General features: G+C 37.6%; 1 protein-coding gene across 5 annotated transcripts in view; it reads left to right on the top strand.

Annotated features, from left to right (window-relative positions):
- The window catches only part of rasgef1a.L (RasGEF domain family member 1A L homeolog), a 151,652-nt gene that overhangs the window by 124,481 nt on the left and 10,469 nt on the right, over nt 1–16,702 (top strand). For 4 of the 5 annotated variants that reach the window (XM_041568487.1, XM_041568486.1, XM_018224493.2 and 1 more), the window contains 3 exons: nt 10,329–10,508; nt 13,396–13,524; nt 16,551–16,688. In XM_041568487.1, coding sequence (XP_041424421.1) covers nt 10,335–10,508; nt 13,396–13,524; nt 16,551–16,688 — 441 coding nt within the window. In that variant the 5' untranslated portion in view covers nt 10,329–10,334. The remainder of the gene's footprint in view (nt 1–10,328; nt 10,509–13,395; nt 13,525–16,550; nt 16,689–16,702) is intronic. The other variant, NM_001092782.1, reaches the window with a different exon arrangement.

Genomic DNA, 16,702 nt, shown 5'->3' with positions numbered 1-16,702 from the left:
GTGGAGTGGAAGTTGTGTTATACTCATATTTATTACTAAGGTGCCATTTATACTTCAGTTACTAGAGAGAAGTTATAAATATTAAACTGTACTGGCACTGTACATACTTCCAGACTTTGGCATTGTAATCTATGGGCACTGGGCACTGTTACTTTCAGTTTTGGCCAGTGTGTGTGGGCCAACCAGGATTGCCACTTCATGTATCCTGCACTCCAGTCACAAGCTCCTCTGCACAGCAAGGCCAGCGCCACCCTGCCCCACATATGTGTCCCATTGCTTTTTCTTACTTTGTATGGCCACGATTGGGGATGGAGGGTGGGGACTGCCTGGGAGCACCCACAGTTCCTGACAGGGTGCAGGCTTGGGTCTGTCCCACAGTTCCTGACAGGGTGCAGGCTTGGGTCTGTCCCACAGTTCCTGACAGGGTGCAGGCTTGGGTCGGTGGGGAAAAAACAAGGGCTGGGCCCACCAGGTTTTTTCCCAGTGTCCCATTGGCCCAGTCTGACCCTGGTTACTTTATTTATAATTGAAATTTCCATCTAAATCTCTATTAAGAGGCACAAATTTATGGCCTTATAGATTAGTTCTCAGCATAGATATTTGCTTCTTAAAAACAAAGTGAATTACTGTAGCATCTGTGTAGAAATGTTTAGCTGCGTGTAGTGAAAGAAATAGGCTTAGATGAATTCACGTATCCACTTGCAGGAGAACCATGCTTGCGCAATATGTATAAGGATGAAGACACATGAGCTACTAATAGCAACTACTTGTCACGGCTACAAAAATAGACAATGCTGTTAGTTTAATAACGCTCTCTATGTGTGTTTTAGTTGTGGCAATTGTCACTATTGTCTATGGCAGGGTATTTTCTGGCGTTTTGTAGCTGTGACAAGTAGCTGCTACTCATAGCTCCGTGTCTTCACCCTAAATGTTAAAGTATGGCACACAGGTAAGAGTGTCTTGCATTATCTGCATTTCATCCTCGCCGTCGCCATTGCCTTTGTAGAAAAGTCATGTAGAAGCGTGTAAATGCATTGCAAAGCAGCAGAGGTTGTCCTACTTATGTCCTAAGGCTACATACACTTGTTGCAGCCATTATGTACCCATACTAGGTTTTGGTTGCCATTAGGGATGCACCGAATCCACTATTTTAGATTTGGCGAATCCCCGAATCCTTCGCGAAAGATTCAGCCGAATACCGAACCGAATCCGAACCCTAATTTGCATATGCAAATTTGCATATGCAAATTAGGTGTGGCAAAGGGGGAAAAAGTATTTCCTTGTTTTGTGACAAAAAGTCACACAATTTCCCTCCCCACCCCTAATTTGCATATGCAAATTAGGATTCAGATTTGGTTCGGCCAGGCAGAAGGATTCGGCCGAAACCGAATCCTGCTGAAAAAGGCCGAATCCTGGCCGAATCCCGAACCGAATCCTGGATTCGGTGCATCCCTAGTTGCCATTGAGAAAACTATAGCTCAAGAGAAACTAGGGCAGTTATATCTCTATTCATACAGATGCATAGTAAATCAGAATGCAGAAAAAAACTATGCAGGTTTCTGAAATACTGTATTTCCATACTCTGTTGCTATATATTCTGCAACATATAATAGATACCAAGATACCTTTATATAACTTAGGATTTCCGTGGAAAGCAAGTGTTGGTGAACACATATCATGCTATGTATGGAAATACACCTAGAAGACCCTGTAAAGAAAGACACAGTTTATTCTTTTCAATACATTATAGTAGCAGCAGCTCCATTAAACTACCTGTATCAAGTGAAGTTTTTGCTTCACAGCTACTCTCCCCTCCACTCCATACATCTGAAAACCAAACTAATAAAAAAAAGTTTGGACATCAGGGTGCATGAATGTAGAGGTTGAGTCATTGTGATGCATAGCATCTGGATAGCAAAGGAAAATGTCCAAAGAAATCAGCTGAATTTCTTCCTTTTAAAGGTATGAAGCAATCACCTGCCTACGTGTTTTTTGTTTGCGGCAGAATTATAATATATCGGCAGTAACAATGAGGCACACTAAAGTCATTGATTGGAAGGCACAGTTTGAATGCTGCACAGTAATTTTTAGCAGCAGGGACTACCTAATTAATATGGTAAGCTGAGGTATGTGATCATGAGAAATTAGTGACACCAAAGTGCTGTGTTTTTGCTTCACTTACACCTGAGAGCATACAATAGGTAGCACGGCTGCTGGCACAGAACCATTCTTCATTTGATAAATGTGACTGATTTTAATAAGTAGCTCCAGTAACATGTTAAAAAAACATCCTTACCTTTTGTAGCTTCTTGCACAAAGCATGTGTAATCATCGGCTCTGAGAATTTGTTATTGCTGTCACAGGTTTCCCAGGAAAGGGTCAAGCTGACCTTATGTGTGGCGATATTGATCTATATGAGCTGTCTCTGTTAGTCCTGAAAAAGTCTGATTTGTGCTTTCTTCTGCCTGGCCATACCTGTAAAAATGTTATTCCTTTGTACAAGCAATTTTTGCTTTGCCTGTATTTAATATAGCTTTTGCAAACTTGCAGTGTACATTGTATGTGAATAGAAAGTTTATTTTTGCACCAAATCACCTGTAATCAGGTCTTAAATATGTAGTGTCTGCAGTTAAAATCTGCAATCAAACAATTGTATAATAAGGAATATATCTCAAAATTCAAATGTTTGCTTTATTTAAGCAGTTTTATTACACTGTTGTCATACATCACCATGAACCAAATAATTAAATGTAATATTATTTATTTATTTAACATCAGTAATACTGTATTACTGTATAATTAACACATTACTATAGGGATGCATTATTTATGGTTGTCACACAAATGTTTTTTATTTGGAAGGTTTGATACAGGGTATGAAATAAAGCAGGCAGAAGAGGCCTAGTGCCTAGAGCACGAAGGTGAAGGGGCAATAGGCACTTGCCTCTTCTGTCACCTAACCTTACTCTGGGTCCCTGTCCAACCCCACCGAACACAACATTTACATTCACCCCCCGCACTCATCATCTGCACATGCACAGGGGCAAGGAGGCTATCCGGTAGGGGTGAATGGGTTTGAGAAATTCTCGACCCTACCCGCACCTGCCCCCTCCCAACCGCACCCAACCTGCTGTTCCCTTCTATTTATAGACCTGTGCCCTATAAATTTAGGCGCCAGAAGCCAACAGTACAAGGTCGCAGATTTTGTGCAGAATCCGGCCCACACCTGCACGACCCGCGGGTTTCGGGCCGCCCGCACATCACTTCTGGCCAGGCTGCCTGTTTTATGATTTTAACCTTAAGGTCATTACTATCACAGCAATAAAGCTGGCTACTAAATTAATAAAGCACATTTGAGTGTGCCTCTGTTGAAATTCAGGCTTAAAATATGCACAGAAATTGCTTTTAAATGCATTATTTAAAGGAGAAGGAAAGCTACGGAGGCATTTTATTGGCAATAGATTAGCTGCAATAGTGCAAGCTAGAATGCTATATTTATTCTGTAGAATGTTTTACCATACCTGAGTAAGAAGCTCTAGAATCTCTCTGTTTGTTTAGGATAGGAGCTGCAGTATTAACGTGGTGTGACATCACTTCCTGCCTGAGTCTCTCCCTGCTCTGGGCTCAGATTACAGCAGAGAAGGGGGGGGGGCGGGGGAAGAGGAGCAAACTGAGCATGCTCTTGCCCAGGGCATTGAGGTTTAAGCTGAAGGCAGGAAGTCTGATACAGAAGCCCATGTGTATACAATAGAAGGAAAGAAATGCAGTGTTTCTTTCGACAGGGGACTGACTCAGAGCAGCACTACTTTGGGGGTTTACTGGTATATTTCGATGGACCTTTCTGATAAGGCTTACTTAGTTTTAACCTTTCCTTCTCCTTTAACAAGTAAATAGGGATCATTTACATACTGCACCACATTGTACAAAGTGCAATTGTGGATGCAATCACCATGTTTCTTACCCACAATGAAGCATTTTTGCACACAATCCCAGCATCATTGCAGTAGATGTGGGACCTCAGTGGCACCTGACACAGTTACAGACAGTCCATCAAAATTGATGCAGTTGCATTTCAAAGCAAATTGGGTGCTATTGTGCTGTAAATGTTCCATGTCTTCTTGGTATTATTTCTGGCATTAGGCATGAGACTATAACGTGTACCCAACACTTTTGGCACAAGTACACTGCTACCATTGATGCAGCTGCTGTGGGGACCCTGAAAATGTTGCCTGGTTTGGAGGTGGAAAATCATGCAGAGCATTCCCATAGATACAGTTACCTTCATTTGTAGTGAGTTCATGCCTTTCTCTATTTTTACTTATAGTTTGTATTATATTCTCAACACGCATAATAAAAATGCAGCACGTTGTATTAAATAAACACAATTAAATACAACACTGCTAAAAACCAGATCAGAAAGAATGGTTTAAACAAGGCAGAATAAAATGGTATTAGTTAACTTATATTTTTAGGTGGATTAAAACCCACATCTTCAACACTGTAAGTGCACGAAAAAAGCCTGTATTGTAAGGACTTTAAGAAAGTAGCTTCTAATAAGTTGAATTATAAATGTTAAGTAATACGAAACATTACACAAGTTACTGCTTAGGTAGTAATTAATATAAAACTACCTGACAATTAAATAGACAAGAGAGCTTTAAAATAACTTGTTACTTGGGGAAGGTATGACTCGATTTTGGTCCCAACCCCCATAACCCAGTAAACACTCAACCACAACATCTTGGGTGGAATGCAGCAGCTTGATTTATTACATAACATTACATAACTTAGGATAAATTATCCACCAAAACAGACCAACCTTATTATGACAAATGAATAACATGTTGAAATGTGTAAAACATTAGCTGCTGAAGGCTGCATATAACAATTAGCTTACAATAAATTAACAGTACCCCTCCTAACCAAATCCTATTTTCCAGCCTAAAGATAAGCCTATGCCACCTACTTCCTTGCCTACTGGGCCTCCTTGCCCCTAAGCCTAACCCCAGGCCTATCCAACTACTGCCCCCTTTTCGGCTACCTAATATGTCAGCTGCGACACTATCTCCCAACCATCCCTGCAGGGCAGGGGGGAACACTGTCTGTTCCCATGCAGTCACAAGGTAAGAAAGGGTTTCCCACACTTTCTTCTTAGCTATTTAAAGGCTAAGCCCTTTCCCTGCTTCCCTTTACACTACAGTTCCCATAATTCCAAACCTGCACCCCCACTATCTTTTCTTATTCGTTCCTCAGTCATGGCCCCATTCCGCTCCACATGTCCCAGGTTCATAGTGCTTCTTGATGGCACATAGGTTAGTACTACTCTCTATATGACTGATGTGATTGATGAACAATCACTGTAATTGTAATTATGTCACATAACATGTCAGCAATATAAACAGTACAGTTAATAAAGGGCACATTTTCTTACTTACAGTTCTAACGTTATAAATAAAAACATGAGATATATTGTAAAATCAAGCATTTTCTTCTACAAAGTAGGAAAAGCCTAGTGCTTAGCATTGCTATCTTGTTTGTATCTCAATGCATGCTTGCATGGGATTTTTCCAGGGACTCTGGTTCCCTACCACACTCCAAGGACATAAAGGAATGGTAGGCATCTATTAAAAAAAATGATCATCTGAAAGGAAACTTAGATTGCAAACTTCACTGGCACAGTGAACACTGTAAAATGCTGTGGAATATGTCCATGCTATTTAAATTAAGGATAACAATTAGGGACTTAACACTTTTTTTAAGGAAGAAAATATGTTGCAAAGCTCTTTTAGCTGCTTTAAACAATAGATCTTCAGTACAAAGTTATTTCACTTGTAAGTAACCATTGTTAATTGAAATGTCACTCGTAATTTCTATTCACCAGTAGAACAGGGATACAAGCTTCCAGTAGTGCTGCATAAAACCATAATGTTTAGAACTCTCTTTCATAAATAGGTAGGCAGTTAGTGTAGGATTCTGAGTTTAGAGACTGGGACACCAAGGCTTTGAACAAAACACAGGTTTATTAAGCAATGGGCATTCCCAACAAAAGGCAACAAAAAATGTACAGGGTACAGTTCAGCAACTTCAATGTAGAACATTCAAGGTACAGTTCAGCAACTTCAAAGCAAAACATTCAAGTTACTTAAATTATGCAAAATGTTATATTTTGGCTTCCAAGCAGCCCATTAAGTACCATTATAGAAAGATTCTGCTCTCTCCTATACATGAACAGTTTGTTCAAAGATTTATTTTGGGTTGTCAAAAATAAACAGATCATACTGAACTGACAAAACTGCACTCATATTTTGGAAACAAAACAACAATTAAAAGGCTCCGACACATTTGAGATTTAAGAACCAGTAATCCCTTAAAACAACACATATTATTTAATCCTGCATAGAACTCAAATCTCCCTGGGATAGTAGTTATCTAATCTATAGGTGAAGCATGAACTGTACATCCTGTAACCCAGTCACAAAATTAAGTAAATGGTAAATTGCAATTGAAATCTATGTAATCAGAATTCAAAAATGCTTAATTTGTAGACCAAGTGCAGTGTGGCTTACAAGTATAGTTTGGGGAAAACCACAGGAAACCTTTAACATTCACTTCCTGTTCAAGTCTGTTAATCATTTTGGTGAATATGTTGTGTAAGGGGCAGTTACTTAATAGGGTTCATTGTGTCTGACATTCTATGTATGGTAGAAATAAAGCCAAGTGATACAAGACCAGTTGATCAGCAGCCATCTGTTGTACACACTCACAGAGCTGATTTACAGAGAGATTCCCAGCAGTTCAATATTTTTCATTTTCCTATCATGAACATTTTCCTGACAGTTGGGAAACGGTTTGAATTATTGAAACATTTATCAAAGCAGATCAGTGTCAGATTGTAGGAATGTATTAAACTGCTATGAGAAGCTAAACACCATTTTGTTTTATAACCTCAGGTGTTACATAAGATATTGAGTTAAAAATACTCTCCCAAAAAAAGAGAACTCTATTACCCTCAATATTAGAAACCAGCATAGTAAATAACACTTACATTGTTTCACCAAGATGTTTCTGTATTTCAAGGCAAAAACAGAGATTAGGAAAATCACCCACACTTATATGAGTTTCCCCTTATGGTCAGTACCCAACTTGCATTCAAATTTTGCTTTGATTTCCATTTTTGCTTTATCTTATTTACATGAAAAAGTTTGACCAATACCTGTAAATAAAATAACTCAAAGTAGCAGCAGTCTAAAAAAATATATTCATTGTATAGGGCCTTAATTATTCATGAATGACAACACAGTCTCTTGTTACCCATACTTAATCTCTTATCTACAATGCAAATTTAGACCCTACTGCCATATTAGAACTCGATTAGTAGATTCCATGGTTATATAGTTGCTTATTTATGTATATTAGATTTTCAAAGCAAACACATCTTACCAGTGTAACAGTTCATTATTTATAAATGAATGCAATTAGGTTTTATTTTTAATTTACTGGCCCACTACTGGACTTTAGTCAAAACATTTATTATTTTGTCAGAAAATTTGAGAGTTTGCGCATTTAGCTTTAATATCAAATTTCTCTAAATTAGACATTAGTTCAATTCCTGCCTATGCATTTCCCAAAGCCAAAAATTAGGTTATTGGGCATCCCCATTGCTCTGCAATACATTTTTGCCTACAACTTGTAAAAAATTGCTCTCAGTGTTAATTACATTTCTGTGTATTCCAATAACATAGCATAATGATATGTGGTGCACTGTCCTGTAATATTAACTTAACAATGCTTGTAATTGCATAATTAATATATTTGTTTTTACAAGCTTCATTAATAAAATGTATTTTAATTATGTGAAGGTTAGACAATGACTTGCTCTCTATTTTTTGTAGAATATAAATTTAATATGTGTGCCTTTATTGTGAGATGGTATGGTATATGGTTTTATCCATTTAATAACAGCACCATTATATGTTGCATACTGTATGTATGCCAGCTTGTAATGAAAATGTATTGAATCCCAGATTAAATACAGGGCTGACTGGAACAAGAACACAAAGTCTTTCTGTTTTTAAAGTGCACGCCAATAGTTTTTTGAAAACTACTTAATAGCCTCACACGCCCAAATAAAAGCTGTTCAGCTAGACCACATTGTTACTGCCTCACTCTGCTGTGTGTCTTCAATTAGAGGTTACAAGTCACAGCAAAGGGCGTTTGTTATTGTGTCCTATTGGGATATTCTGTCTCTGTGGAACATTTTTTTTAAACTCATGCTGCTGCATCTGCCTAGTAAACAACAGGTCCTAAGGGAAGAACCAGACAAGTATTACTGTGGCTTTTGTAGACACAAGTACTGTAGGTACTATATATTTATAAATAGATACTGTATTTTTCACTCATGTTTACATGCATTTAAGACAATGCTTGACACATTAAAGTAACGTTTTTGAACAGTCACCCAGTAGGGAGATCTATTGGAAATATTTGTGTACAATAATTAGCTGCTATGATCTACTATTCACTAGCTCCAGAACTATTTGTAGATCATGATCTAAAGTTGACTGTACACAAGCCAATAAAAGGTGCTGGCTCAACCATTCCAGAAAATTGGGCAGGTATAAAAATGTAGTTATGTGACCACATAAGCACATTATTGATATGGTTCTCTCCCAACGGGTCTGCATAGAGCTGTGTTAGATCCAGTCATTGGCATCAGCCTAATTTTACCCCGCACATGGATGACCAAATCAGGCAAGTAACCTCTCTTTTGGCGACCCCTCCAAATTAGTTGTTTAATTTGTGTATGGCCGGTTTAATTTTTGGACACCCCTGCTCTAGGGATTCATGCTCTAATGAACTGGGATTACTTTTCCAGTGATATATTTATTATAGGTATGGGACCTGTTATCCATATTGCATTGGACCTGGGGTTTTACAGATAATGGATCTTTCTGTAATTTGGATCTTCATACCTTCTACTAGAAAATCATGTAGACATTAAATAAACCCAATAGGCTGGGCTTTGCTTCCAATAAGAATTAATTATATCTTAGTTGGGACTAAGTACAAGGTACTGTTTAAAAAATGTACCTTTAGATTCATAATGGCATAATCGAACATATCTAACACACGAGATAGTAGATTTAGCTAATCCGTGCCAGTAAACAGCAACAAGCTGCATTGTTCACAAACAAAACATGTATTGACCGTGGCCTTTATGGTAACCAGACAGCATTCCTCTGCTAAAGAGAACACATCAAACATCAATAGAATGAAGTCTATAGTTCAGATAACTTTTTTTTGTTGCTGAATGCATGAGGCCAGGTGTACGGTACAAAGAAGTAAGCTATGTGTCCAATTGTTTTGTATTGGAATCTCTCCATTAAAGCAATGGAATGTGGCATACAAAGGGGTTCCATTTTACATGTTCCAGGCTATAAAGATGTGTTAGTATTTTGACGAGCATGAAGATTGATGCAAATGTATCCAAACTTGTATGGGTATCGGATCAATTATCTTCAAACCTATTGTTCAGAAAACTCCGAATTACAGAATGGCCACATTCCATAGACAGAGTCTATGCTGAATGTTCACATAATACTACCTTTTTTAGTTGGCCATGTTTCTGTTGATGTACAAAAAGTTTTCTTTTCTGCTGTCTTGTACTTTATTACATTGCATTAAGGTTGTGGGATGACAGCATCTTTTGTGTGCAAATAACTTGAAAAAAACAAAGCACTGCATATACAATAAAGGAAGGAGTTGCCTGGGGATATTTTTCTTTCTTAACATGGAGGACATTTTGTATGAATGAGTATGTGGTATAAAACTCTGTTTATAAGCCTGAAAGTTTCTTTTATTGAATGAACAAGATTGTTTCTTTTATATGCCTAAATTACTGGCAAAGACATAGCAAGAGAAACAAAATGGCTTTCCTTGACCTTATTGTGCACAATAACATATGTCAAACCATGCCATTCCTGTTCTTTTAGAAATACAGCCCCTGGTATCTGTGCCAGCTTGGTCAATATATACCTGTCCATATTCTTTCATCTTCTGTTGTATATTTGAAATGAATAGTTTGTACAAAGTCCTGACAATTTTTATTTAACTTGATTAAACTGGAAGAAGTATGGCCATTAAGACTATTTTGGTAGAAGGGTTCTTTATTTGTTATTTTGGTTATGCTTCTGCTTTACATAACATTATAAAGATGTCCCATGTATTCTTTTCATTCATAGTATACCCTTATGCTAGGATATGTGTTGTTATACTATACTTATTCCTACATATAACTATAAAGGACTATTTGTGTTTTTTTATTGCAGGAAAATATGCCACAGACCCCTTTATTTCCCAGCATGCTTGGCTCTACCTGTAGTGGGCAGGTGCAGCCGGAGATGGGAGAGCAGTGTAGAGATCCTGTTTATCAAGATGGAAGCCTGGTGTCTGGGTCCCTTGAAGTTCTAATTGAACGCCTTGTGCCTACTTTGGATTATTATCCTGATGTAAGTTGAGTGTTTGTCATTCTCTGCTTTCTCTGCTCCCTCTTACTTTATATATATATATATATAAATATATCTATACTTTCCTTTCTCTCCAACAGAATGTCAGGAATGTTCACTACTGCTCCTGTGTGAATAGCATTGCCAAATGAGGAGATTTTTACAGAAAGAGAATTTATGTTTTGAATGAAGCTTACGTAATCAGGGATAATGGCATTCTGAAACTGTAATCTGAATGTACAAGCATTGCATTGTATAGTTAAACAAAGTTCCAGCAACGTGTGAGGGCATAACTTAGATGTGCATAGTGTTCCTTCTCTGATATTTGTATTTCTATGATTGAGGTGTAACTGCCATGTTCTTACCCTTGCCTGGTGTGTGTTCTGTACACAACAAGAGAATGGCCAAGTATATGGGACCATTGACTGGTCTCATGGCAGCAGTACCCCTGAATAGGAGCATTTCCCAGATTTTAAGACAGGTTTTGGAACATCAGTTATGTGAATGTTACGCTTCATGAAGCATTTTAAGTCTTTCTGTATTTTAAGTGATATTTTTGGATTTTACAATAATTTTATATCCAGGCCCTGGTTTTCCCATATTCTATGTTCTTTTTTTTATTTGGTCTCCTGGAAAATGTCAAATTGAGGCTTGCCGGTATAATCATAGGCAGAACTTATTATTAAAGTATTTTCCAAATCTTTGTTATAGTGGTGTGCAGCTCTGTTCAGTGTAGTGTTCTTTATCGTGTAAAATACTGGCATGAACCAGTAAAAAGAGAACAGTATCCTCCACGTTATTGTTTAAAATGGATGCAGTTGTTGCATGTGAGGCCACTGCGTCCATTTTTTGCATTTCGCAACACTGTCTCCCTAACAGTAAATGCCCATATTATATCTCTATCACACATTAGTAAACGGATGACTTCGGGTGTTGTGTGACTTGAAGCTGGGAAGTGGAGAGTCCAAAACAGGAAGGATATTTTAGCAGTGCAAGAGTTAAAATACTTTGTGAATGGGTTTTTTGTGAATAGTCATTCACAGTAAGAAGCAATCATGCAACACAACACAGAAGGCTGTTCACTCATAAACAGACAATATTGTGTTCTGACCCCTTGACCATTGGTATCATTCCTGCAGCCCTGTTTTGCCTTTGCTGGCTGCGGTCCATGGAACACAATGTGCTATGTCTATATTGTCTCACAATGTTGTGCGGATGTGAAAGGTCACAGACTTTAACACTTTTCTTCATCCCGGCCTAATAACCATCCCTCTTCCAGTCTGTTAAATTTCCCCCCTCCCCCATTTTGCATGATATTGATGATATTGCTAGGAAACCATAGTAGGCAATTGGTTTGTGTCTAATACCCTTTTCCCTTCTACTTAAAAGGGTGGTTCACCGTTAAATTATCTTATGGTATGTCATAGGATGTGCTATTCCAGCAATTTTGCAATTTATCTTTGTAATTTGTTTTTGATAGTTTTTGAATTATTTGCCTTTGTCTTCACTGACCTCAACAGCCAAAAAACTGTTGCTCTGTGATGGTACAATTTAATTGTTATTGTTGTTTTTTATTACATCTACTTCAATCCAGTCCCTCTCTTCTTCATTGTACAGTATCTACTTCAGACTATCTGGTTGCTAAAGTAAATAAGGCCCTAGCAATGAGATAGTTGCTACATTTTTAAACTGGAAAGTTGCTGAACAAAAAGCTAATTAACTGAAAAAACACAAATGGAGACCAATGGTAAATGTATTACAACTTACTACAAGTTAATTTGAAAGTTAACTTCCCCTTTAAGCATTGTTTTGTTCATCTCTCCCTCTTTTCCTATGTTGTACTAATAATAATATATTCAGCTGTGACTTTAATGAGTATATTCAAATGCCACAACAAGTGAAAGGGCTACAAAAATAGTTATTATTGGCTATATATGTGCTACACTTAATAGGCCAGTCTGTGTCTGTATACAGGGTAGACATACTGTATCTAACTCACAGCCATTCAAGTAACATTCTGCTGCAGTTTCAACATCCACAACAAGAAAATGTGTGTTTTGGGGCATGTACTCTACATATACTAGTGCAGTGGAGTAAAATTATACTAGTTTTGTACTTTGGCCAGTTGGTCATTGCTTTTAACATGAAACATTTTAGCTGCAAGTTGTAGCAATGTTCAGATTTCTACATTATATAAATTTAAGAGAAGCTTGAATTCTAACTTTTTAGAATTAATTTTTTTGGAATGGGTGATGCTATTCAATCAAAACCCGCTAAAAATAATTTGGAAGATTTACCCAGCCAGGACTTGCACACACTGTTGGAAAAAAGCATTTTAAAACAAACAAGCTAGAACGATGCATGTACTGTAATGAGCAGCCAAGACAAATTCAGACTGAAGTTGATTAGCCAGAGAACACATTTATGAGGATCAGACCAAGATCCCACACATTTCTGATAACAAATCCTAGAGCTCTTACAGATGAGCAATTCTGCCCATGTTCCCCTGAGCTGGATCGTTCATTACTTCTGTATCAGTTAAAGCTGATTATTTTCATGTTCTAACCACATCACACACATTTAAATTGGGGATCTGCCTCTTGTGCAGCAGGAGAGAGAGAGAGAGAGAGAGAGAGAGAGAGAGAGAGAGAGAGAGAGAGAGAGAGAAAGTAAGCTTGATAAATGCTTTCTTGTTTCATGAATACTTTACATACTAAAGTGAATATACCTGTCCCAGTATTTCGTAATATTATTAGTAGACACTGCTAAGTTTACCCATGGCAAAGAACACCTTATTACAGAAAGAGTAGTGGTTTACAAATATACAGGTTGTTATGTACACAGGTCATTGCTTGTGCCTCACCATATTACATTATCTTTTGCTTCACAGAAAACCTATATATTCACATTCTTGCTGAGCGCACGGATCTTCATTCATCCTTATGAGATTCTGGCCAAAGTGGGACAAATGTGCATCAAGCAAAAACAGCAACTGGAATCTGGTTCTGAGGCAGACAAAGTAAGGAAATAGTCAGCAGGGTCATACTAATTTCTTGCAAATGTTACTAACCTTTTCTTTCAAAATGGAAAGAACATAAAGCTACTGGCATAGGCCATCGCAATACCCTGTTTTTAAAGGGTAGTTGATGAGAGTTGCAGTTGGAATATCAAAGATTGTCCTTTGTAAATTGTTTTTCACAAATCATAGCTGCAACCATTATGAATTACAATCTGGTCAAATAAATACAAACAGTGGTGTCAAAACACCCCTATCCGCCTGTCATTGATTTCCCAAGAGATACATGGAAAATGCTAGGCCTACAGCAGATGTATTGGAGAGTGACCGACCACCACGGTCCATCTTTCATCTACCACTTAATGATATACATTGTTTTCAGGTAAATTAAAAGTTTTAGAATTTAGTGATACTGTCTATTTAACCTGGGAGTCCTATTTATCAATATTTGAATTTGAGTGGTTTTAGAGCTTTTTTAAAATTACAATTAAACTCCATTTCTCTAAAACTATGAATGCCATGTAATAAATTAAAAGAAAAATTGTTGAACAGTGCGCTAAAAATATGAAAACCTCTAAAAGTCTGAATGGCTAAAAAAAAAGTCCAATAGGATAGTTACCATAGGTGTAGTTACCATTGACTTCTATAGGACCTTGATTGTTTTTACTTGCCAAAGCGTTTCAGTGAAATTTTGTGTCAGCCTAAAAGCACCATAGTGTCGACACCACATATTGTACTTAGATTTCACTTCTGTTCTGTGCCGTGCCACCTATTTAATGGCAACATGGTTCAGCCCAGGAATAAAAAGCAGTGGCAGTAAAAGATTAATAGAGAAAGAAAATGTAAAAAAAAGAGTCATGCATGGAGTGCATTTTCTGCTTGTAGAAAATTCCCAATTACTACATCTCACTTTAAACCCACATGATTAGTCTTGCATATATCACATTTCCCTGACCCATTCTCAGCAGCCGGCTTCACTTTACATTTTGTGTTCATGGTGATCTCTGCTTAAACAAACAACGTGTTCAGTTTGCAAAGAACAAGAGCAATGTCCTTTCTTTGGCTGGGTGCCTAGGACAATCACATGTAATGATATTTGGAATTCCTCCGGTCTTCTTTGGGTCACAAGTGATGTATAGTCTGTACAGTACAGTGTATGCTCTTTTCCACTGGGCACAGTGTGGTTAAAAGTGAAATGAAGCTAGTGACAGAGAGCGGAGTTTCCATGTTTCAAAAGTGAAAGCTGCAATGTTTGTCGCTTTTCCACACATGCCACACCTCTTGTGTATTCAGAATGTCTCTTGTGACGTGTAGGCTGACGAAGAATAGCGGGGGCGCTCTGTGGGAACTTTCACAGTGTGACAAGAGCTTTCCACACAAGCCAATACAGGAAGCAAAGCATATAATGAGACTGCCTACGCATCACTGTGTGTTTCACTCAATGTGTAAAGCGTGCATTAGGGCTAATGCAAGTGCAATTTGCAAAGCACAGCCACACACATTGCTATGTTATTAACCCACAATGCAATATTTTTTACTAGAATGTCTGTGTAATTGTTAGCATAGATATTTTTTGTGGCCTTAGAGTTGCCAAGAAAAGGAATGAGAAGAGTCCATAGGGCTTGTTTACAAACACAGCTGCAAATGGGATTGTGTTAAGATGGATGCAATGGTTGCACATATTGATGCTATTTATTAAAGGTATTTGAATCCAAACATGCTCTTTGCACTTCTGTATAATAGTTCCAAGCACCATGGTGTCTGTACTGCTTACCTATTGACACAGACGCCACCCTGACCCTTGCAGTAATTCCAGGGTTCCCACAGTGGCAACTTGCAAATAATTGGAAGGACTTTTATGATCTTGCCCCACAGACTGGCTTCATTACTGGCTTGCATTTTAAAATGAGCAAAGTCTGACTATTGACTGAGTTTGAGAACAAATTTTATTTAGCCTTTGTCATTGTTATTTGCATCTTTGGGAACCAATATTTCACCGTATTTGCTTTTGACTAGGAACTGGCAAGTTAAAATATGTATTTTTTTAAAAGAAATTCTAAATGTCATACATGGCTTATACATGAACACTAACAAAAATTAAACTAGCAGAAATGTCTAACAGCATTTAGTAATGAAACTAAATAATTTAGCAGTGTAACTAAATAAACATATTTAACTCGAGAAGTAAAACCAAAAAATGTGTTATTTTTTAAACACGAGCATTAGACCTGTAACACAAAAGTTCCTGTTATAAAGATAAACATAAAAGATCATAAATCTACTTTAGCAGGACAATAAAAAGCACTCCTACTGTGTGACATGTTGGCTGACACGTCACTTAGTCTTAGTAACCTCTATGTCACTTACCGCATTCCTCCCACTTTTGCCCACAACAACACACACAACACATAAATATCAGGCTATATAGTCTGAAAACTCAAAACAAACACCATGTTCTTGCCTATTACTGAAATGGATAAATGGAAGACAATATGTTTTCAAACATGGGACCCTATATGTTGATTAACTTCAACTTGCAGCTTGCTAAAATTCAGCATTTTATTAAGGTGAATATCACACCATGAGTCTTTTTAGCACTTTTCTCAACAAAACACATGTACCGCTCCAATTACTTTCCATTGTGGACAGCTGGAATCCCCAAATGTATGGCCCACATGCGGAGTTGTCATCTGTAAATGTGGCCATTAATGCTCAATATGACAAGTGCGTAGGAGTGCTGTTAGAGGCTATTCAAGTTAGCCAAAATGGGAAGTGACTGTAGACAGTTCTGTCTGTTAATGCTGACAAATGTAGTTTAGCAGGAAACCTAATAATCTACAGACTGCCAAGATAATAATTTGATATGTATCAGTGAAAAGCATGGGTTTTATAAAGACTCATCAAAAAAAACAGAAAGAAAATGATTTGGAATCCTTCTGTCACAAAACATTAAAAAATAATATTATGTTCTTATGCTCCATTTCTGGATGCTGCAGGTTTATAACACTGGCACTTGCTTTCTTTCCCAGGCTAAACTCAAATCCTTTGCTGCAAAAATCATCCAGCTTCTGAAGGAATGGACAGAAACATTTCCTTTCGATTTCCAAGATGAGAGAGCCCGGAAAGAAATGAAGGAGATTGCACAAAGGATCACACAGTGCGATGAGGTGAGAAACTTACA

The sequence above is a fragment of the Xenopus laevis genome, chromosome 7L (genome assembly GCF_017654675.1).
Source record: "Xenopus laevis strain J_2021 chromosome 7L, Xenopus_laevis_v10.1, whole genome shotgun sequence".
NCBI classification, from domain to species: domain Eukaryota; kingdom Metazoa; phylum Chordata; class Amphibia; order Anura; family Pipidae; genus Xenopus; species Xenopus laevis.
Note: the sequence above shows the minus strand (reverse complement) of the source record. Positions and strands in the feature narration are given on the sequence as shown.